The 24,238-nt window shown below is 41.3% G+C and overlaps 1 protein-coding gene and 1 non-coding gene across 8 annotated transcripts in view; both read right to left on the minus strand.

Annotated features, from left to right (window-relative positions):
* ARHGEF18 (Rho/Rac guanine nucleotide exchange factor 18) overlaps positions 1-24,238 on the minus strand; it is a 355,668-nt gene that overhangs the window by 108,579 nt on the left and 222,851 nt on the right. For all 7 annotated transcript variants that reach the window (XM_073599247.1, XM_073599232.1, XM_073599238.1 and 4 more), the window contains exons 12-13: positions 20,223-20,361; positions 1,675-1,787 (exon numbers count right to left, since the gene is read on the minus strand). In XM_073599247.1, the coding sequence (XP_073455348.1) occupies positions 1,675-1,787; positions 20,223-20,361 (252 nt within the window). The remainder of the gene's footprint in view (positions 1-1,674; positions 1,788-20,222; positions 20,362-24,238) is intronic.
* On the minus strand, positions 17,634-17,744 carry LOC141125006 (U6 spliceosomal RNA). Its single transcript, XR_012241315.1, has one exon. It is a non-coding gene; the product is annotated as a U6 spliceosomal RNA (small nuclear RNA).

Raw genomic sequence — 24,238 nt, forward strand, 5'->3', positions numbered from 1 at the left:
CCTCTTCCCCGGATGCAAGATCTCACTTTATTTCTTGCCCCTGAGACAGGACAAGGAGTAAAAACCTCCCCAAGATGAAGGGAAATATTCATCACCCACAGGCTTATTATGGGGCATCCGTTGTCCTGTGTCTCTCCTCTCCCCTGAAGCCAACGCTGGGAGCCAATCATGTAACCGGATTGAAGCACCCCGAGGATAGGTAAGTATGCACATCTTTCTTCTACAAGGTAGTTTGAATAGGAGTTAGAATGGGTCTGGGAGCAGATTTAAGAATGGAGATGTTTAGCCCAGGCTTCCACTTTAATTAATAATCAATGACTTATCTTAGAGTGGTAGTAAACCGCTGTGTTTTATTTTTTTTCTGGAACCTGCAAGGTAAAGCCATAATGTGCTAGTATGCAATGTATACTAGCACTTTATGTGAGACTTAACTTAGAACGAAGCCTTCCAGCGGCTAGCTGTCAACACTGAGAGGGCTTCCTTTTTCACTCGTCTTCCTTCCGGGTTCACAAACTCTGGCTGTGGGTGTGACCAGAGCCGCTGTTTACGTCACAGGGCTCTGAAGGAACGTTCCAGGTGGCCATTCTTTTAGAGCACATTCGCCAGTGAAATAACCGGCAGAATGTACAGTAAACATCTACTAAACGGTGCATGTTTAGGAGATATTTACAGTACCTATTAGGTAAGCCTTCTTATAGGCTTACCTATAGGTACAAATTATGCATGGGAGTTTACTGCCATTTTAAGGATTTACTGCCTGTTCACAGATTAGGAAAATGGTAGTAATTACGACCAGCTCTGGATTTACAGTGTTAAGTCAGTTCAGAGTGCGATATACCTGTGCTGGGAAGCAATTATTAATGTGACAGCTTCCCGCTAAGTGCGCTTTTCCTGGCCCCATTCAGCTGTTGGCCAGGAGAACATAAAGCCTCTGGATAAAAACTAAATATTAAACAAAGGGGGCAGGAATACTGGTGGCGTCATTACCTAAATATGGTAATGCACACATTTGGGAAATGACGACCTCACAACAGAGTTAGAACTAATGGGGAACTAGTCCCAATGGCTGCAGCACCTGTTGAGTGGGGGGAGCCTGGGGGAAAACAGACTAGTTCCCCATTAGGTCCACCTTGCTTTTGATTGACTTTGGATGGCAATGGGCGGATTTTAAATCCGTTCATGAGCTGAATAGTGAATATGGATATACCCATTGCTGAGCACTATCAGTCAAAAGCAAGGCATCATCAGGCTCTGCTTGCCCTACTTAAAAACTGTTTGGACACGCGCCTGTGAGTGCGATGGGCACAGTGGCTGGGGAGGGAGCACATCGAGGAAGATGTCCAATATAAATAGTCTGACCTCAGAGCCAGCCAACAAAAGATTTATGTACATATTTCTGACAGGTACATAAATCTGGTGCAAACAACAATTTTAGTGCAGAGGCCCAATGAAAATTTTGAAAGGTGTCTGAGTCCATTTATGAATTCCCCTGATTGAGCTCTACATGATTTTTCCTTAAAAGCACATATAGCTTTGAGTTTGATATCTTTTAATAAAAGTATACAATCTGTTTTGTGTACTTTGGAATATGTGAAAACAATCTCCGTGTCCTGGGGTGTAAAATGGAAGCATCTCTCTGATAGAACAAGAATGAAACAATTTTTAAAACCTTACCTTCCACAAATAATGACTCTGTACTTGAAGGGGCCAAAGACAAATTGTCTTCTGTGAATATCTTTAGTTTGCTAAAATTTGAGTCCAATTCATCCATATCTGCTGCGGCGGAACTAAGAATAATGAACAAAACTAAAAATAAATATTCTTGCATAGTGTAACATGTGTAGTGATGTAGTATGTGTACATTTAATAACAAAAGGTTTAAAAGAGGAAATGGGAGAGGTGGTCTTCAAATACATATAGAGATGTTTGCAATGTTCCCTTAACCTCCCTGGCGGTATGATTATTTTAGATTTTAGGTGCTGAAAGCGGTACAATTATTTTGCACAGAAATTTGGCGTTTTATATTATAGGCCTGTAATTCTTAGGAATAATTCACTTAAATCTGTCCAAACAAGAGTCTAGTAGACATCCCGGGTATGATAAAGTTTGAAAAACGAAATCAAAAATTATAATAAATAACTATAAATAACTATACCAAATAATAATATAATAATAATAAAAATTATTCAATAATGTAATCAAATCAAAAACACTGAAATTTGCTCAGTTGCAGAATTGTCGCTTTCGTTACTTTTAGTGTTTGATGACGGATTTCCCCACAAATCACTATCACTCAATTCTGCAAGTGATTCTAATTTATTATCGCTGTTTTCTAGCTGGTCTAAAGCCACTTTTGATGTAAAGGGACAGTTTTGTTTGCTATGGACAATCTCCAGTTTCCAGGCAGAAAGAACAGTTTTCATAATATAAAACTGCATGCAGGACACTGGGAAGACCACTAGGGACAAAGGGGATGTGTAATTATTTGACACAGTACTGTAATCGGTAAGATTACAGTATACTGTATCTGAACTGTGTGTTTCACGTTTTGAATTTGGCGCAGAACTTCGTCCCTGTGCGTCGCAACGCTCGCAGGGAATGGAGCTCGGCACTGTGAATCGAGCGAGACACGGCGGCTCGCAGATCACAGCGGGGAGACATCACAGGATCCAGGGGATAAGCTAAGTATCCTCTACATGGATCCTGCGATGCAATCCCGAGTCTGCTACTGCTTTTGGTATTGAAAATCCACCCCGAGCTACACTCGGAAATACCGCCAGGGGGGTTAAAAAGATAAAGCCTCTCATTTAACATGTAAAAAAGGTGTGACCAAACAGGTGAAGTAAGCAGTAGGTGTTTAAATATACAGTATCTTATCTTATCCTGGCAACAAGATGATAAAACACCAAGCACCCATAGTGGCCAACAGAACACTTCTAACCAAAGACACAGGCTGTTCTAGGAACCATGGTAGTTTTTCTAGGTAGACTGATGTGAAAGTGGTTGTAAAGGCAGAAGGGTTTTTTTTTATCTTAACGCATTCTATGCATTAAGATAAAAAGCCTTTTGTGTGCAGCAGCACCCCCTAAAACTTAACCGAGCCCCCTCTCGATCCAGCAATGTCCACGAGTGCCTCGGCCCTCGGCTCCCAATGCTGTCAAAGTCAGTTAACCAATGAAGTAGAGAGAAGGGCAGGGTCGAACCGCGGCTCCTCTGTCTGAATGGATTCATGGAGCTGCAGCTTGGCTCAGGTGCCCCCATAGCAAGCTACTTTTGCTGTGGGTGCACTCAACAGAAGGGAGGGGCCAGGAGCATTGAATAGGGACCCGAGAAAAGGAGGATCTGGGCTGCTCTGTGCAAATCTATTACACATAGCCGGTGATTACAACATGTTTGTATTTTTAAAGAAAAAAAAAAAACGAGACTTTACAGTCACTTTATGCCTGGGTTCACACTAGCGCGATCTCAGAGATTGCATGTGATTTGCACCCGCACTGCAGGTACAGTTGTATGGCTGAACTCGCATTGGATTCGCTGAGAAAATAGTACAGGACTTGTTTTTTCCCACACTAGAATTGGATCGCATGGGTGTTCTCACCTATGTGATCCGATTCCTGTGCGAGTTCACAGTTCGCACTGCGATCTGTGAACTAAACTTGGGGTGTCATTAACCACTTGCCGACCGCCGCACGACGATGTACGTCGACAGAGCGGCACAGGCAGGCAAAAGGACTTACAGGTACGTCCTTGCCTGCCCGCGGGTGGGGGGTCCGATCGGACCCCCCCCCCGGTGCCTGCGGCGGTCGGCAAATCTCCCCCGGCGATCGGTGGTGAGGGGGAGGCCATCCATTCGTGGCCCCCCCCTCGCGATCGCTCCCAGCCAATGGGATCATTTCCCTGCCTCTGTATTGTACACAGAGGCAGAGGAAATTATGTCATCTCTCCTCGACTCGGTAATTTCCGTTCCGGCCCGAGGAGAGAAGACAAGTATGTGAGTGCACCAACACTACACACAGTAGAACATGCCAGGCACACTAAACACCCCGATCCCCCCCCCGATCGCCCCCCGATCCCCCCCCAATCACCCCCCCCCCCCCGTCACAAACTGACACCAAGCAGGTTTTTTTTTTTTTTTTTTTCTGATTACTGTATTGGTGTCAGTTTGTGACAGTTACAGTGTTAGGGCAGTGAGTGTTAGGCCCCCTTTAGGTCTAGGATACCCCCCTAACCCCCCCTAATAAAGTTTTAACCCCTTGATCACCCCCTGTCACCAGTGTCACTAAGCGATCATTTTTCTGATCGCTGTATTAGTGTCGCTGGTGACGATAGTTAGGGATGTAAATATTTAGGTTCGCCGTCAGCGTTTTATAGCGACATGGACCCCCATATACTATCTAATAAATGTTTTAACCCCTTGATTGCCCCCTAGTTAACCCTTTCACCACTGATCACCGTATAACCGTTACGGGTGACGCTGGTTAGTTCGTTTATTTTTTATAGTGTCAGGGCACCCGCTGTTTATTACCGAATAAAGGTTTAGCCCCCTGATCGCCCGGCGGTGATATGCGTCGCCCCAGGCAGCGTCAGATTAGCGCCAGTACCGCTAACACCCACGCACGCAGCGTACACCTCCCTTAGTGGTATAGTATCTGATTGGATCAATATCTGATCCGTTGAGATCTATACTAGCGTCCCCAGCAGTTTAGGGTTCCCAAAAACGCAGTGTTAGCGGGATCAGCCCAGATACCTGCTAGCACCAGCGTTTTGCCCCTCCGCCCGGCCCAGCCCAGCCCACCCAAGTGCAGTATCGATCGATCACTGTCACTTACAAAACACTAAACGCATAACTGCAGCGTTCGCAGAGTCAGGCCTGATCCCTGCGATTGCTAACAGTTTTTTTGGTAGCGTTTTGGTGAACTGGCAAGCACCAGCCCCAGGCAGCGTCAGGTTAGCTCCGGTCACGCTAACACCCACGCACGCACCGTACACCTCCCTTAGTGATATAGTATCTGAACTGATCAATATCTGATCCGATCAGATCTATACTGGCGTCACCAGCAGTTTAGGGTTCCCAAAAACGCAGTGTTAGTGGGATCAGCCCAGATACCTGCTAGCACCTGCGTTTTGCCCCTCCGCCCGGCCCAGCCCAGCCCACCCAAGTGCAGTATCGATCGATCACTGTCACTTACAAAACACTAAACGCATAACTGCAGCGTTCGCAGAGTCAGGCCTGATCCCTGCGATCGCTAACAGTTTTTTTGGTAGCGTTTTGGTGAACTGGCAAGCGCCAGCGGCCTAGTACACCCCGGTTGTAGTCAAACCAGCACTGCAGTAACACTTGGTGACGTGGCGAGTCCCATAAGTGCAGTTCAAGCTGGTGAGGTGGCAAGCACAAGTAGTGTCCCGCTGCCACCAAAAAGACAAACACAGGCCCGTCGTGCCCATAATGCCCTTCCTGCTGCATTCGCCAATCCTAATTGGGAACCCACCGCTTCTGCAGCGCCCGTACTTCCCCCATTCACATCCCCAACCAAATGCAGTCGGCTGCATGAGAGGCATTTTTATGTCCTCCCGAGTACCCCTACCCTACGAACCCCCCCAAAAAAGATGTTGTGTCTGCAGCAAACGCGGATATAGGCGTGACACCCGCTATTATTGTCCCTCCTGTCAATCCTGGTCTTTGCATTGGTGAATGTTTTGAACGCTACCATTCACTAGTTGAGTATTAGCGTAGGGTACAGCATTGCACAGACTAGGCACACTTTCACAGGGTCTCCCAAGATGCCATCGCATTTTGAGAGACCCGAACCTGGAACCGGTTACAGTTATAAAAGTTACAGTTACAAAAAAAGTGTAAAAAAAAAAAAAAAAAAAAACACAAACAAAAATATAAAATAAAAAATAATAGTTTTATTGTTCTCTCTCTATTCTCTCTCTCTCTATTGTTCTGCTCTTTTTTACTGTATTCTATTCTGCAATGTTTTATTGTTATCATGTTTTATCATGTTTGCTTTTCAGGTATGCAATTTTTTATACTTTACCGTTTACTGTGCTTTATTGTTAACCATTTTTTTGTCTTCAGGTACACCATTCACGACTTTGAGTGGTTATACCAGAATGATGCTTGCAGGTTTAGGTATCATCTTGGTATCATTCTTTTCAGCCAGCGGTCGGCTTTCATGTAAAAGCAATCCTAGCGGCTAATTAGCCTCTAGACTGCTTTTACAAGCAGTGGGAGGGAATGCCCCCCCCCCCCCCCCCCCACCGTCTTCCGTGTTTTTCTCTGGCTCTCCTGTCTCAACAGGGAACCTGAGAATGCAGCCGGTGATTCAGCCAGCTGACCATAGAGCTGATCAGAGACCAGAGTGGCTCCAAACATCTCTATGGCCTAAGAAACCGGAAGCTACGAGCATTTTATGACTTAGATTTCGCCAGATGTAAATAGCGCCATTGGGAAATTGGGGAAGCATTTTATCACACCGATCTTGGTGTGGTCAGATGCTTTGAGGGCAGAGGAGAAATCTAGGGTCTAATAGACCCCAATTTTTTCAAAAAAGAGTACCTGTCACTACCTATTGCTATCATAGGGGATATTTACATTCCCTGAGATAACAATAAAAATGATTAAAAAAAAAAAAAAAATGAAAGGAACAGTTTTAAAATAAGATAAAAAAGCAAAAAAATTATAATGAAAAAAAAAAAAAAAAAAAAAAAAAAAGCACCCCTGTCCCCCCTGCTCTCGCGCTAAGGCGAACGCAAGCGTCGGTCTGGCGTCAAATGTAAACAGCAATTGCACCATGCATGTGAGGTATCACTGCGATGGTCAGATCGAGGGCAGTAATTTTAGCAGTAGACCCTCCTCTGTAAATCTAAAGTGGTAACCTGTAAAGGCTTTTAAAGGCTTTTAAAAATGTATTTATTTTGTTGCCACTGCACGTTTGTGCGCAATTGTAAAGCATGTCATGTTTGGTATCCATGTACTCGGCCTAAGATCATCTTTTTTATTTCATCAAACATTTGGGCAATATAGTGTGTTTTAGTGCATTAAAATGTAAAAAAGTGTGTTTTTTCCCCAAAAAATGCGTTTGAAAAATCGCTGCGCAAATACTGTGTGAAAAAAAAAATGAAACACCCACCATTTTAATCTGTAGGGCATTTGCTTTAAAAAAATATATAATGTGTGGGGGTTCAAAGTAATTTTCTTGCAAAAAAAATAATTTTTTCATGTAATCAAAAAGTGTCAGAAAGGGCTTTGTCTTCAAGTGGTTAGAAGAGTTGGTGATGTGTGACATAAGCTTCTAAATGTTGTGCATAAAATGCCAGGACAGTTCAAACCCCCCCCAAATGACCCCATTTTGGAAAGTAGACACCCCAAGCTATTTGCTGAGAGGCATGTTGAGTCCATGGAATATTTTATATTGTGACACAAGTTGCGGGAAAGAGACAATTTTTTTTTTTTTTTTTTTGCACAAAGTTGTCACTAAATGATATATTGCTCAAACATGCCATGGGAATATGTGAAATTACACCCCAAAATACATTCTGCTGCTTCTCCTGAGTACGGGGATACCACATGTGTGAGACTTTTTGGGAGCCTAGCCGCGTATGGGACCCCGAAAACCAAGCACCGCCTTCAGGCTTTCTAAGGGCGTAAATTTTTGATTTCACTCTTCACTGCCTATCACAGTCTCGGAGGCCATGGAATGCCCAGGTGGCACAAAACCCCCCCAAATGACCCCATTTTGGAAAGTAGACACCCAAAGCTATTTGCTGAGCGGTATAGTGAGTATTTTGCAGACCTCACTTTTTGTCACAAAGTTTTAAAAATTAAAAAAAGAAAAAAAAAATTTTTTTTTTTTGTCTTTCTTCATTTTCAAAAACAAATGAGAGCTGCAAAATACTCACCATGCCTCTCAGCAAATAGCTTGGGGTGTCTACTTTCCAAAATGGGGTCATTTGGGGGGGGGTTTGTGCCACCTGGGCATTCCATGACCTCCGAAACTGTGATAGGCAGTGAAGAGTGAAATCAAAAATGTACACCTTTAGAAATCCTGAAGGCGGTGATTGGTTTTCGGGGGCCCGTACGCGGCTAGGCTCCTAAAAAGTCCCACACATGTGGTATCCCCGTACTCAAGAGAAGCAGCAGAATGTATTTTGGGGTGCAATTCCACATATGCCCATGACCTGTGTGAGCAATATATCATTTAGTGACAACTTTGTGCAAAAAAAAAAAAATAAATAAATAAATTGTCACTTTCCCGCAACTTGTGTCAAAATATAAAATATTCCATGGACTCAACATGCCTCTCAGCAAATAGCTTGGGGTGTCTACTTTCCAAAATGGGGTCATTTGGGGGGGGTTTGTGCCATCTGGGCATTTTATGGCCTTCAAAACTGTGATAGGTAGTGAGGAGTAAAATCAAAAATGTACGCCCTTAGAAATCCTGAAGGCAGTGATTGGTTTTCGGGGCCCCGTATGTGGCTAGGCTCCCAAAAAGTTCCACACATGTGGTATCCCCATACTCAGGAGAAGCAGCTAAATGTATTTTGGGGTGCAATTCCACATATGCCCATGGCCTGTGTGAGCAATATATCATTTAGTGACAACTTTTTGTAATTTTTTTTTTTTTTTTGTCATTATTCAATCACTTGGGACAAAAAAAATGAATATTCAATGGGCTCAACATGCCTCTCAGCAATTTCCTTGGGGTGTTTACTTTCCAAAATGGGGTCATTTGGGGGGGTTTTGTACTGCCCTGCCATTTTAGCACCTCAAGAAATGACATAGGCAGTCATAAATTAAAGGCTGTGTAAATTCCAGAAAATGTACCCTAGTTTGTAGGCGCTATAACTTTTGCGCAAACCAATAAATATACACTTATTGACATTTTTTTTACCAAAGACATGTGGCCAAATACATTTTGGCCTAAATGTATGACTAAAATTGAGTTTATTGGATTTTTTTTTAGAACAAAAAGTAGAAAATATCATTTTTTTTCGAAATTTTCGGTCTTTTTCCGTGTATAGCGCAAAAAATAAAAATGGCAGAGGTGATCAAATACCATCAAAAGAAAGCTCTATTTGTGGGAAGAAAAGGACGCAAATTTCGTTTGGGTACAGCATTGCATGACCGCGCAATTAGCAGTTAAAGCGACGCAGTGCCAAATTGGAAAAAGTGCTCTGGTCAGGAAGGGGGTAAATCCTTCCGGGGCTGAAGTGGTTAACTATGTTAATGACACCCACAGCGGTTCGCAAAAGACAGTGTAAACTGCCTGCGGGAGAGGAGTGATGTAATCACGCTGGTTCCCGCATCGCACTAATGTGAACCCAGGGTAACGGTTCAATTTTTTTGGAAACTGGCAAGCATAGTTCTTTCAGAATGGCCACAGACATTAAAGTTGGTGTTGGACATAACAGTGTGCTAGACATAACTGCACTCAACAAATGTAAAGTGCTTTGACTAATTTTCTGAGCAAAAGCTACTGGATTGTGGGTGTATGCCTACTGCAATAGGGATGACACTTGCCACTTAGTTTAATCCGTTTGAATAATGCCCTGCACAAGATTAAAGAGAAAGAAAGTCTGCATTTGTATTGCACAAGTTTGTATATTGTAATTATTTGAAGCAAATATCTAAGTTGGTAAACCATTTTTTTTTTTTTTTAATAATAAATCATTCCATTTTCTAAAAATATTTTGGTAAGCAATTAGTATAGAACTCTAATTTTATACTAGAAATATGTGGGTAGAGAAAAGACAAGGCAGAGGAACCCAAAATAATATTTTTTAAAATTTGGGGGAACATTTTTGAAACTCGAGGAGTTTGAATCCAGTTAAAAACTACAGTACACCAAATCTACCCACGCCTGTTGATTACTCTGACGACGACTGCAGAGCCTCAAGGTCCTGATTCTGCCCAGCATTGAGTGTAACCATCTACTCAAAGATCCAGCCTGAAGACAGACATATCTTTCTCAATATTTAAGTAGAACTAAAAGATTTTGCAGACCGTATGGGATGGTACTAACCTCTGTCAGATTTTTTTTTTGTGTCCCCCATTGGGGGAGATATCCCTTCACTTCCTGCCCCATAGCCAAAACAGGATGTGAGAGGAAATTCCTACAAAAAGTGAAAAAATCATCCCTTATTGTCAGCAGAACTAATGTTCCCATTGGGAAATTTCCCCTATATTAATCTGTTCTACAGACAACCCAAAATTTGGGATTTTCTTTCACTTTCACTCTTGATAACGGTAAACAGGAGAAAGAGAGGGTAAATCTCCCCAACCAAGCCACAGACTGCAGTAAAAACCTGACAGGGTTTCTAATTTCTCTCAAATCTGTTTAAAAAAAAAAATGTTTTGCCTTTAGTTATACTTTAACTTTAGATTACATACCATTGATTTTGTTAATGCAAACACTAAAGATATACAGTGCCCCTTGAAACGTTCCACATTTTATCATGTTACAACCAAAAACTTAAATATATTTTATTGTCATTTTATGTGATGGACCAACACAAAGTGACACATATTTATATACGGTATACACATATACATATAAGTGGAAGGAAAATGGTAAATATTTTTTTTTTTACATTTTTTCAAATAAATATCTTAAAAAAGTGTAGCGTGCATTTGTATTTAGCCCCCTTTACTCAGATTCCCCTAACTAAAATCTAGTGGAACCAATTGCCTTCAGAAGTCACCTAAATAGTAAATAGAGTCCACCTGTGTGTAATTTAATCTCAGTATAAATACAGCTGTTCTGTGAAGCCCTCAGGTTTGTTAGAGAACATTAGTGAACAAACAGCATAATGAAGACCAAGGAACACACCAGACAGGTCAGGAATAAAGTTGAGGAGAAGTTTAAAGCGGGGTTAAGTTATAAAAAAATGTCCAAAGCTTTTAACATCTCACAGAACACTGTTCAATCCATCATCCGAAAATGGAAAGAGTATGGCACAACTGCAAACCGTCCACCTAAACTGACAGGCCAGGTAAGGAGAGCATTAATCAAAGAAGCAGCCAAGAAGCCCATGGTAACTCATGAGGAGCTGCAGAGATCCACAGCTCAGGTGGGAGAATCAGTCCACAGGACAACTATTAGTCATGCACTCCACAAATTTGGCCTTTATGGAAGAGTGGCAAGAAGAAAGTCATTGTTGAAAGAAAGCCATAAGAAGTCCCATTTGCAGTTTGCGAGAAGCCATGAAGGTGCTCTGGACAGATGAGACCAAAATTGAACTTTTTGCCCTAAAAGCAAAACACTATGTGTGGCAGAAAACTAACACTGCACATCACCCTGATCACACCATCCTCGCCATGAAACATGGTGGTGTCAGCATCATGTTGTGGGGATGCTTTTCTTCAGCAGGGAGAGTGAAGTTGGTCAGAGTTGATGGGAAAATGGATGGAGCCAAATACAGGGCAATCTTAGAAGAAAACCTGTTAGAGTCTGCAAAAGACTTGAGACTGGGGCGGAGGTTCACCTTCCAACAGGACAACGACCCTAAACAGACAGCCAGAGATACAATGGAATGGTGTAGATCAAAGCATATTCATGTGTTAGAATGGCCCAGTCAAAGTGCAGACCTAAATTCAATCGAGAATCTGTGGGAAGACTTGAAAATTGCTGTTTACAGAAGCTCTCTATCAAATCTGACAGAGCTTGAGCTATTTTTCAAAGAAGAATGGGCAAAAATGTCACTCTTCAGGTGTGCAAAGCTGGTAGAGACATACCCCAAAAGACTTGCAGCTGTAATTGCAGTGAAAGGTGGTTCTACAAAGTATTGACTCAGGGGTAGGGATGAGCTTCGAGTTCGAGTCGAACTCATGTTCGACTCGAACATCGGCTGTTCGCAAGTTCGCCGAACAGCGAACAATTTGGGGTGTTCGCGGCAAATTCGAATGCCGCGGAACACCCTTTAAAAGTCTATGGGAGAAATCAAAAGTGCTAATTTTAAAGGCTTATATGCAAGTTATTGTCATAAAAAGTGTTTGGGGACCTGGGTCCTGCCCCAGGGGACATGGATCAATGCAAAAAAAAGTTTTAAAAACGGCCATTTTTTCGGGAGCAGTGATTTTAATAATGCTTAAAGTGAAACAATAAAAGTGTAATATCCCTTTAAATTTCATACCTGGGGGGGTGTCTATAGTATGCCTGTAAAGGGGTGCATGTTTCCCGTGTTTAGAACAGTCTGACAGCAAAATGACATTTCAAAGGAAAAAAAGTCATTTAAACCTACTCGCGGCTATTAATGCATTGCCGGTCCGACAATACACATAGAAGTTCATTGATAAAAACGGCATGGGAATTCCCCACAGGGGAACCCCGAACCAAAATTAAAAAAAAAAAAAATAAAAGACGTGGGGGGTCCCCCTAAATTCCAGAAAAGACCCTTCAGGTCTGGTATGGATATTAAGGGGAACCCCGCGCCAAAAAAAAAAAAAAAAAAAACGGCGTGGGGCCCCCCAAAAATCCATACCAGACCCTTATCCGAGCATGCAACCTGGCAGGCCGTAGGAAAAGAGGGGGGGATGAGAGAGCGCCCCCCCTCCTGAACCGTACCAGGCCACATGCCCTCAACATTGTGAGGGTGCTTTGGGGGTAGTCCCCCAAAACACCTTGTCCCCATGTTGATAAGGACAAGGGCCTCATCCCCACAACCCTGGGCGGTGGTTGTGGGGGTCTGTGGGCGGGGGGCTTATCGGACTCTGGAAGCCCCCTTTAACAAGGGGACCCCCAGATCCCGGCCCTCCCCCCTGTGTGAAATGGTAAGGGGGTACAAAAGTACCCCTACCATTTCACTAAAAAAGTGTCAAAAATGACAAGTTTTTGACAATTCCTTTATTTAAATGCTTCTTCTTTCTTCTACCTTCCTTCATCTTCTTCTTCTGGTTCTTCCTCCGGTGTTCTCGGGGACAAGGTGTTTTGGGGGGCTACCCCAAAGCACCCTCCTAATGTTGAGGGCATGTGGCCTGGTACGGTTCAGGAGGGGCTGCGGCCTGCCAGGTTGCGTGCTCGGATAAGGGTCTGGTATGCATCTTTGGGGGGACCCCACGCCATTTTTTTTGTAAATTTTGGCGCGGGGTTCCCCTTAATATCCATACAAGACCTGAAGGGCCTGGTATGGAATTTAGGGGGACCCCCCACGTCATTTTTTTTTTTAAATTTTGGTTCGGGCTTCCCCTGTGGGGAATTCCCATGCCGTTTTTATCAATGAACTATGTGTATTATCGGACCGGCAATGCATTAATAGCCGCGAGTAGGTTTAAATGACTTTTTTTCCTTTGAAATGTCATTTTGCTGTCAGACTGTTCTAAACACGGGAAACATGCGCCCCTTTACAGGCATACTATAGACACCCCCCAGCTACGAAATTTAAATGGATATTACACTTTTATTGTTTCACTTTAAGCATTATTAAAATCACTGCTCCCGAAAAAATGTCAGTTTTTAAAACTTTTTTGCATTGATCCATGTCCCCTGGGGCAGGACCCAGGTCCCCAAACACTTTTTATGACAATAACTTGCATATAAGCCTTTAAAATTAGCACTTTTGATTATTCATGTTCGTGTCCCATTGACTTTAACGGTGTTCGCGTGTTCGAATGAACTTTTTTCCTGTTCGCATGTTCTGGTGCAAACCGAACAGGGGGGTGTTCGGCTCATCCCTACTCAGGGGGGCTGAATACAAATGCACACCACACTTTTCACATATTTATTTGTAAACAATTTTGAAAAACATTTATTATTTTCCTTCCACTTCACAATTATGTGGCACTTGGTGTTGGTGCATCACATAAAATCCCAAAAAAATATATTTACGTTTTTGGTTGTAACATGACAAAACGTGGAAAATTTCAAGGGGCATGTATACTTTTCCAAGGGTCCTGTATATGTTTTCTATTTATTTTTTCTATTGTTTGTAATATATTCACTGTACCAGTTTACAATTAAGCCAAAAAAAGGAAAGGGGGGGGGGGGCAATGATATACCTATATTAATTAATAATAATAAAAAATATTTTAAAAAAGGTACCACATCCTTCCTAAATTGATTAACTACATAAACCCTAAGAAAAACAACAGAACTTTTAAGACAAGATAACGTTGTATAAAATTACATTTTATTTGCATCACTAGAAATATTAATATAACATACAAGTTAAGTGTTGTTCCACATATATAAGCTTCATATATATTAATTGACCCCAGATACCCCAATACTTTATTCAATTATATTGATTAATTCACAAGTTATGATTCCATTATTTTGTTCAAGTAGGTACCAGGGTATTGAAAAATCAATGTGTTTCTTGGGCAATGCCCACTCAATCAGGAATAAATTGGGGGCAGTAATCTGCAATGCAAATCACAGCTTTTTTTGATAATATAGTATTAAAAATAGCATACAATTTTGTATAAGGGCCAAAATACCTACATCTTGAGCAGCAATAATCCAATATTTTCATACAAATTACAAATAAGACTATGTTCTCAACACTAAATGCATCCAATTATCTAGCATACTGACTACAGAGGGGGGACTTACCAACCAGCCAAATAGGGGACAGCATGGGCCAGAAAGGTCCTATATAATGCCTAATATATGGAAAATATATATATTCTAGATTTGGTGGTAAGATACTCAATTCCATATAATAATATAGACTCTTCAGTAAAGTATTGTATTTACATGTAAACACATACAGTATACAGAACATAAAATCATTCATCTAATTTTGTTTGTAAGGGCTCAGTAGTAGCAAATTATAGTGAGCAACATTTCTCAAATGCCAAAGTGCCAATCACACAGACTACATAAAGGGCTTTAGTCTAAATATGCCCATGGCAATGTTCTCAACCACACACCTATAATATGTGCTTTATGCTCAAAAATGAACTATACTCTTTCAACCATTACATAGGGTGAGGATATACCTCCCACTGTTAAGTGGACAATGTCTCCTCAGTACCATTGTAACCATCAACCTCCATGAAAAAGTTTGATACACTGGCAGCCAATTATGCCGATTTATAGCTTCCTTGATTGACTTGGTCCCCTCCTGCTTCCGAGATTGTTCCCGGCATAAAATGCAGCAGAATGACATAACGCATATATACATCACAACGTACCACATTTACGGCCCTGATGGCCACCCACCAAAGCTCCAGAAAACTCCAGAGCATTAAGGGGCAGGGAATCAGCCCAAAAAATAAAAATAAAAATTGGCAATCATGGATAATGTAGCCACACTTGCCAATTTAAAGGGGACCTTCCCACCTGAAGATAGAATAGGTCTCTCTGCATAAACAAAACAGGGAAACATACGGAGGGCGCTCAGCAACACCGCAGGATACACAAAGTCAGGAATATCAGTCTGTAATAAATATTTACGTAAACATCAAAAAAAACAATATTCACATATACCATGATCATACAGCTTTTACTAAAAAAGTTTCTTTTGTAGAACACTCTCCTATGTCAATTCAGTAGCCACAAATGATATTGAACAAAAGGTCTCAAATGCCAAAATTGCCAATCTCACAGGCTACATAAAGGACTTTAGTCTAAATATGCCAATGGCAATGTTGTCAACCAATGAAGACAGGTGATACACCTATAAAAGTTGGTCTCTTTTTGGTAATCTCTAAAATAAAAGCAAAACATGTGCAGTCAATGCATAGAGCCATCTAATCAAAAAAAGTAACCCACACCTAAGTACTAATGATTACTGTGTTAGTCTTCTAAATGCGTGTATAAGAACTTATTAAGATGTATAAAAGCCCTGTTTACTATGAATAAAAGTGAAAATGGACTTGCCATTAGTGAAGGGAACCCAAACCTAATGCACTAAAGTGAAGTAACAATCGAATGCCCCCAAATGTGTCTGAAAACCCTAACCTATTGCAACCGTGTCCACATGTCTTCAAAATTATTTCCTTAGGACTATTAAGAAAAGGTTCCTCTAACCTTTGATTTTGTTATCTATGCCACTACATTATTAACCTTTTCCCGACCAGATATACTGTGGCAGGGCGACATCTCTGTGCCAGATCACGTACTAGGTACGTAATCGGGCACTTCCGGGTCTGGGGCGAGCACGTGCACCGCCAGCGACCCACTCCCGCTGTGATTGGACACAGCGGGAGACAATCAGCAGATCGTTGGTCTGCCTTTTTAAACAAGGCAGATCGCCGTTCTGCGTCAAGGGAAGGCAGTTATCCCATTTGTGGGGGAAAAAAAAAGGACATAAATTTTATTTGGGTACAGCGTCGCACGTCACCGCAATTGTCAGTTAAAGTTACGCAGTGCCGTACTGCAAAAAAATGGCCTGGTCATGAAACATTCCAGAGCTGAAGAGGTTAAAGTTGTTTTGTCATATATATTTGACATTATACTATTTCATAGTATAATGTCTTATTCTTAAACAACTCTGTAGTGATCACATTAGCCACCAACGGGTGTTTTCCAGCCAAATATGCTGCGATTTGCAGCGCAGATTACTGCCCCCAATTATTCCTGAAGAAGGGGCCACTGATCCGAGAAATGCATTGAAATTTTACCTAATCGAGCGAAACAATATAATTTCTTGTGAATTAATCAACATAGTTGAATAGAAGTATCAGGGTATCTTGGAAGAATTGATGTCAATGAAGCTTATATACAGTTAGGTCCATCGATATTTGGACACAAGCACAATTTTCATACTTTTGGCTCTGTATGCCACCAGAATACAATTAAAACAAAACAATCCAAATGAATTGGAAATGCAGACTTTCAGCTTTAATTCAAGGGGTTGAACATAAATATCAAGTACAAATTTTAGGAACTACAACCATTTTTATACACAGTGCCCCGTTTTGAGGGGCTCAAATGTAATTGGACAAATGAATATAATCATAAATAAAATTAATTTTTAATATTTTGGCAATGACTGCCTGAAGTCTGGAACCCATGGACATTACCAAAGACTTGGTTTCCTCCTTTCTGATGCTTTGCCAGTCTCTAACTGCAGCTGTCTTCAGTTGTTCTTTGTTTGTGGGTCTTTTTGTCTTTATTTTTGCATTCAGCAAGTGAAATGCAAGCTCAATTGAGTTGAGATCAGGTGATTGACTCAACCATTGCAGAAAATGCCACATCTTTTCCTTCAAAAGTTCCTGGGTTGCTTTTGCAGTGTGTTTTGAGTACACTAAGGGGGAGTTGGGACTTTAAATGAAGCATACAAAGGTGCCTCCATCCCGCTAATGAATGCAAGAAAAGGGGAGTTGGGACTTTATATGAAGCAATTGAATAGTGGAGGTGGGTTAATATAAAGTATTTTTAATAACACTGATCTCAAGACATTAAACCATTGTTCATTTCATATATATACACATGGAGCGTGCACAGAGGCTGAGCATAATAAGTAAGAAAAGTACATGCATAACAACACATGATCGAAATGGTAGATGTATAAATAAAAGAGGAGGATGCACGTGCCACAGGCACCATGCCTGATGCTGGCACATGCACCCACATGGTATCTGCGCATTTGTCAAATGATATAAAAATATCATAGAGTATACTGGTAATGGATGAATGACTATCAGTCCGTATAGGGTGTAACTGCGGCATCAAGTAAAGCTCAAAAATATGGAACACTTCACGAATTTGCATGTCATTCTTGCGCAGGGGCCATGCTAATCTTCTATCGTTCCAATTTTTTAGTATATGTGCTCCCCCTGGACTGATAGTCATTCATCCATGACCAATATACTCTATGATGTTTTTATATCATTTGACAGATGCGCAGATACCATGTGGGTGTATGTGCCAGCATCGGGCATGGTGCCTGTGGCACGAGCATGCCCCCTTCTTTTATTTATAAATCTATTTCGATCATGTGTTATGCATGTACTTTTCTTACTTATTATGCTCAGCCTCTGTGCACGCTCCATGTGTATATATATATATATGAAATGAACAATGGTTTAATGTCTTGAGATCAATGTAATTAAAAATACTTTATATTAACCCACCTCCACTATTCAATAGCTTCATATAAAGTCCCAACTTCCCTTTTCTTGCTTGCAGTGTGTTTTCGATCATTGTCCATCTGTACTGTGAAGTGCCGTCCAATCAACTTTGCTGCATTTGGCCGAATCTGGGCTGACAGAATATCTCTACACACTGCAGAATTCATCCGACTGCTTTGGTCTTCTGTCACATCACCAATAAACACCAATGACCCCAATGCCACTGGAAGCCATGCATGTCCATGCCATCACACTGGCTCCACCATGTTTACAGATGACGTTGCTTTGGATCATGAGCTGTTCCAAGCCTCCTACACACTTTTTGCCTCCCATCATTCTGGTACAGATTAATCTTAGTTTCATCCGTCCAAAGAATGCTTTTCCAGAACTGGTCTGACTTTTCTAGATGTTTTTTGGCAAAGTCTAACCTAGCTTTTCTATTCTTCAGGCTTATGAATGGTTTGACCTTGTGGTGAACCCTCTGCATTTGCTCTTGTGAAGTCTTCTCTTGATTGTCGATTTTGACAATGATACACTCACCTCCTGGAGAGTGTCCTTCACTTGTCTGGACAATGTGAATGGGTTTTTCTTTATGATAGAGAGGATCCTGCGATCATCCACCACTGTTGTCTTCTGTGGACGTTCAGGCCTTTTTATGTTGCTGAGCTCACTAGTGCATTCTTCTTTCCTCAGAATGTACCAAACTGTTGATGTGGCCACTCCTAATGTTGCTGCTATCTCTCTGATGGATTTGTTTAGTTTTTGAAGCCATACAATGGCCTGTTTCACTTGTATGGACAGCTTCTTTGAACACATGATGTAGGTTCACAGCAATAAATTCCAAATGCAAATACCACACTTGAAATCAACTCCAGACCTTTTACCTGCTTAACTGATGAAGTAATAACGAAGGAGTAGCCCTCACCTGGCCATGAAACAGCTTTTAATTCAATTGTTCAATTATTTTTGGTCCCTTGAAAAAGGGGGGGGTGGATAATTCCTAAACCCTTCCTCTGATCTGGATGTACACACCCTCAAATTAAACCTGAGCATGTGCACTTTCAGCCCATATCCATTATATAACTATAGCTTGAATATGCTTTGGTAAGTACCAAAAAAAAAATTCTAAAATTGTGCTTGTGTCCAAATATATAACTGTATACATGTGGAACAGCATTTACCTTGTATTTTATATTAATATTTCTAATGATGTGAATAAAATATGCATCTTTATATAATATTGTTATGAGTTGGTACCTTAAGCCCAGGTTCACACTGATGCAGGTTTGAAATCAGCTGAACTCGTGCGATTTCAAACCAGAAATGCAGTCCAACTTCAGGGGCGATTTGACAGACATCTGTGTGGGTTCCTGCAGATGGCTATTCAAATCGCCCCCAAAGTCGCCAAAAAGTAGTACAGGAACTGCTTTTTTTTTTTTTATCGTGTGGTGCCGCAAAGTGGGCGTCACACCGATTTGAACAGGGCCATTGCCAGGAATTTCAAATTGCATGCTAAATTGGTCCAAAGTGAACGTGAACTAAAGCAGTATTAAACCCAAAAACAAGCATTATATTGCAGCTTACCAATTTCTTAGATGTATAATGGCTGTATTAGTTTCCCTTTTTAGGCTTGTTTTTTTCTATTTTCATCAGGTAATCCAACCAGCAAGTCTGTTATTCAAAGCACAATCCCTCCAGCAGAATGCCACTGGTGGGGCACTTAAAATTATCAGCTTTTACTCCAACCTTTATCCCAAAAGGAAAAAAAATGTTTGCTGTAACTGCTTATGAAGTATGAGCTGAGGTTTGGCTTTAATTTGAAAGTGGTTCTAAATCTGCTAAAACATTTAACACTACCCTCCCCCAAAACTGATAATGCTGCTGTCTGCTGTGTTCTGTGTTAATTCCTCCGGAGTTATGTCTCACTAATACAGGTGGTGTTTTACTGGACAAATCAGCAGGTGAGAACAGAGGGGGGGGAAGCCAAAGAAAAGAAACTTTAGGCAGCCACCACATCTAATGATTGGTAAGCTGTGATATAATACATTTTTGGTTTTGGGTTTAATACTGCTTTATCATAGGTTTGTAAGTCAAACTACTCTACTACAAGGGGCTCTTCCATTTCTTCTTTTTGTCACTCTTATTTTAAATCCATTCTAACCAATGTATGCATTTTAAATTAATAAAATTCAGTGCTCACCCTGTTCTGCTGCCTGTCGTTGCTTGTATTTCCACTCTTGAATTTCCTCTATTGGTGACAGTCATTCCGGGCCCTCGTCCCTGCACATGAGCCCCATCCAGACCTACAATAGCAATGCGATGAGGGTCCTTCAATGAAGCTGAAAAAGAAGCAAACGCTGAGTTGGAATAGGAATGACTACCATCATGCTGACATCTGCTGTTAGTTTTCTTTTGTAGTGCAGAAAAAATGCGAAATGTCAAGAGCTCATTTTCCAAAACAAAGTTCCTGCCCCACTTCTTTGGATAGGAGCTGTACACAGAGATTCTGGAAGAGAAAGGCTGGGAACCACTGCCCTTCTCTCTTCTGAGACTGGCATTCCCCATACTTTAGTTCAGTCAATGCTCAGCTCTGGGTACTCCGTCAATGTCCCAGAATTTCTAGCTTTGAAAGTTTCCAGCGATGATTCCAGAAACCCCTCCTGCTGCTTAACTAACCATTATTGATTAAGCTTCTATGACTGGTGATCAAAGAGACAATTTCACATGGTGCTTTTTTAACAACCAATTGTGGCCATGAGATAAATTACTTTAGCACTCCTCTGCAGCAAGTGCTAACTGACAATCTGCTTTGCGACACACGTGTAAAGCTGATCTTCACAAAGAAGGAAAAAAAGTCTCCCACACCACCAATTATATTGTAAATTCAACATATGACTGTAAGATAACAGATTAAAAAGAAAAAAAAATTGAAAACACATTCTAATTGTTAGAAGCTCAGTAAGCACTGCAATAGGTATAATAATTTGAAAATGAGTAACAGAATACAATAATTCATGGAACATAAAGGATATATTTTAAACTTTCAAAAATATAATTCTACAGTGATTTCATTGAGTACAATAATGCACCATCAACAATAGTGCAGTAATATATTCGATTAATGACAACAGTACAGAAGGTTACAATGACAGGTTACAATACAACAGCCTGTGGTATTAAGCCCCCGTTGACACCGAATCAGACTTTGAAATCGCGAGACTTCACTTGATGTCGAACAATTTAAAAGCCGCATGTCAGTGCGATTTGGCTGACACCTGTGCCACTTCATTCACAGATGTCTATGCAAGTTGCACCTAAAATTGCCAAAAATAGCGCAGGAACTTCTTTTTCAAATCGGTGTGCACCGCAAAGTCGGCGTCGCACCAATTTAAACAGTTCCATTACCGATAATAGGGTGCGACTTGTCATGCAATTTGGACCTGTCAAATCACATGACAAGTCGTACCCGTGTGAACAGGGGCTAAACCCAGAAACAAAACAAAAATTATATTGTAGCATGCTAGTCCTTAGATGTGGTGACTGTACATTTTTTTTTCTTTCTTGGGCTTTTTCCCTTTTTCACCTGGTGACCCGGCCATTAGGTCAGTTTTTTTACAGCATCCTTTAACAGATTAAGCAGTCCAGCAAAAGTGGTATTTAGGGCATTGAAAGAAACCATTTAAAAAAGATTATCTAACACTACCCTCTTCCTAGATTGGCAATGTTGCTGTCCAAAAGGTGTCTTCCATGGGTTTGGCCCCCACAGAGCCCTGATCTGAACATAGAGTCTGTCTGGGATTACACGAAGAGACTGAAGGATCTGAGGCAGCCTACATCCACAGAAAATCCATGGAGATGTTTGGGCCAACCTGCCGAGTTCCTTCAAATCTGTGTGCAAGTGTACCTAGAAGAATTAATGCTGCTTTGAAGGCAAAAGGTGGACACACCAAATATCGATTTGATTTGGATTTCTCTTCTGTTGATTTACTTTCCATTTTGTGAATTGATAAAAATAAACAATTACTACTTCTAAATTATGAAACCATTGTTCATTTACAGAATTTTTTCACATTTGCCTAAAACTTTTGTAGAGTACTGTGTAGGAGTCAAATGTGTCCAGAACTCTGACCAAACTGTCATTGTCAACTCAGGGTCACATACGGATTATCGGGAGGCGGTAAGACAGGCTGCAAAATTATGTCAGCACTGTGCAACCAAAAATAATTCAGAAATATCAGGAACCCCCCTCCTACCAGCCTCAGCATCACAGCCCATTTAAAGCTGTAACCGGTGTAAAGTGGTTGGGATTGGCAAGCTGCAACATATTGCATTTTTAAATACCGCTTTACATTCAATTCTTTTTTTGTTGTGAGAAATCTAGCTCCATGTACTACAAAAAATCTATGTGTGCAATGGGTTGTCTGACAAGATTTCATTCCTTTACTGAACTGGCCTACAGCAGTTAAACTATTTGCTTCAAGTGTATATAAATATGTTGATTTCAGTAGTAAACTAGCCTTTTGTACCATCTCTTCAATATATGTTAATCAACATGCTCGTTAACTCATCTGTTTAATGTCTACATTTCAGTTTTGATCCACGTGTAAGCATTTTATTTCAACTGTTTATGACTGCAGTTTAAAGGGAAGATCATTGATAAGGAAAAACATCCAACTGAAAGAATAAACATGCACCCTTAGCATGAAAAAGCAATGCACTTTAGACAGTTGAGCTGTCTGTCTAAGGTCTGGTTCACACTAGTGCAATTTCAGATGCACCCTGAGTCGCACAACGAGAATCACATTATGCTCTACGGTGCCCATTCACATCAGTGCAGCACGACACGTTTTTGGAAAAGGGTTCAGTGCGGCTGCAGTGAGATTGTGATTGAATAGACTTCAATGGAAGCGCAACAAAAAATGCATGTACATGGGTTTTTGCAGGTTGGTAAGGATCTTTAACAACCAGCATCCAGTCTCCTTCTCGCAGTAGAATCAAAGACACAACCAAGTTGCACTACATACTTGCACTGAAAATCAGATTAAAATCGCAGCTGCACTAATGTAAGAGGTTCTGCAAAAATGTATAGTATAGCCAATGAGCTATGTTCGTGCGATCAAGGTTGCAGGAGCAGACAGTAGAAGTTTAACAGAGTAAGGGCCCTTTCACACGGGCTTTCCGATCAGGTCCATCTGGATGCTCCATTCAGCCCTATGAATCAGCGGATGTCAGCGGTGACATGACCGCTGATATCCAATCCGATCCTGTCCGTGAAATCCAGACGAATGAAAACCCTATTTTCCATCCTTCTGGAAAATCGGATCGAATGAAAATGGACAGGTGGTTCGTTTTCATCCGATCTCCATAGAAGACAGTGGGGTTTTGACAGGTCCATCTCCGCACAGTGAGCGGAGACGGACCTGTCATCTGCCTGCTCAGCGGGGATCAGCAGATCGATCCCTGCTGAGCAAATCGGAGTCCGTACAAGGACAAGCCCGTGTGAAAGGACCCCAACAACTATAAAATAATTCAGTGTGAATACATTTAGGCTGCTAATTGGCCAAAAATTGTCAAACATACCACATCCCTTTACATCTTTCATAATAGTGCATAGTATAAGACTTACATAATAGGAATAGACTTATTCTATAACGTATAACAATAGCTTTTGGACAGTAGCACATTTTAGGGCTTTTTTACACTTGCGCTTGGGGGACAGTAAAAGCACATGGTTAAATCTTGTTTTTACTGCCTCCCCCCAACCACCCCACCTTAAGCTCCGAAGGTAGTGGACAGGGGTATACACATGCTGCTGGCACAATGCTTTGAGGCAATAACCATCTCTCCTGTCATGCTCAGCGACCCATTCAAACAAATGGAGCTGCACTGCAACAGGTTGTGCCATTTATGGGTTTAAAATAGGCAATAAGGAGGCAATATGTCACCTCTTCACCGTGTGCCAAAAGATTCTGAAAAGAGATCTGACTGTGGATCGCTTTTCAGAGGCACAGCAGTCCTTGCCAAATGTGTAAATACATTTTCAGTTGTTGTAAACTGAGCAAGTAGAGGGGCAAGATTAATACAATTAAGAATAAGGTGATTGGTGCTTTACTTTTCCGACTGGAAGGAAAACCTAGGGGAAAGAGAGTTGATAGAAACAGGAAGATGTATACCAAGTGCTACATATAACCATACACAACACAAAATCACAAAGAT

Source organism: Aquarana catesbeiana, linkage group LG01 (genome assembly GCF_042186555.1).
Source record: "Aquarana catesbeiana isolate 2022-GZ linkage group LG01, ASM4218655v1, whole genome shotgun sequence".
In the NCBI taxonomy this organism is placed as follows: Eukaryota; Metazoa; Chordata; class Amphibia; order Anura; family Ranidae; genus Aquarana; species Aquarana catesbeiana.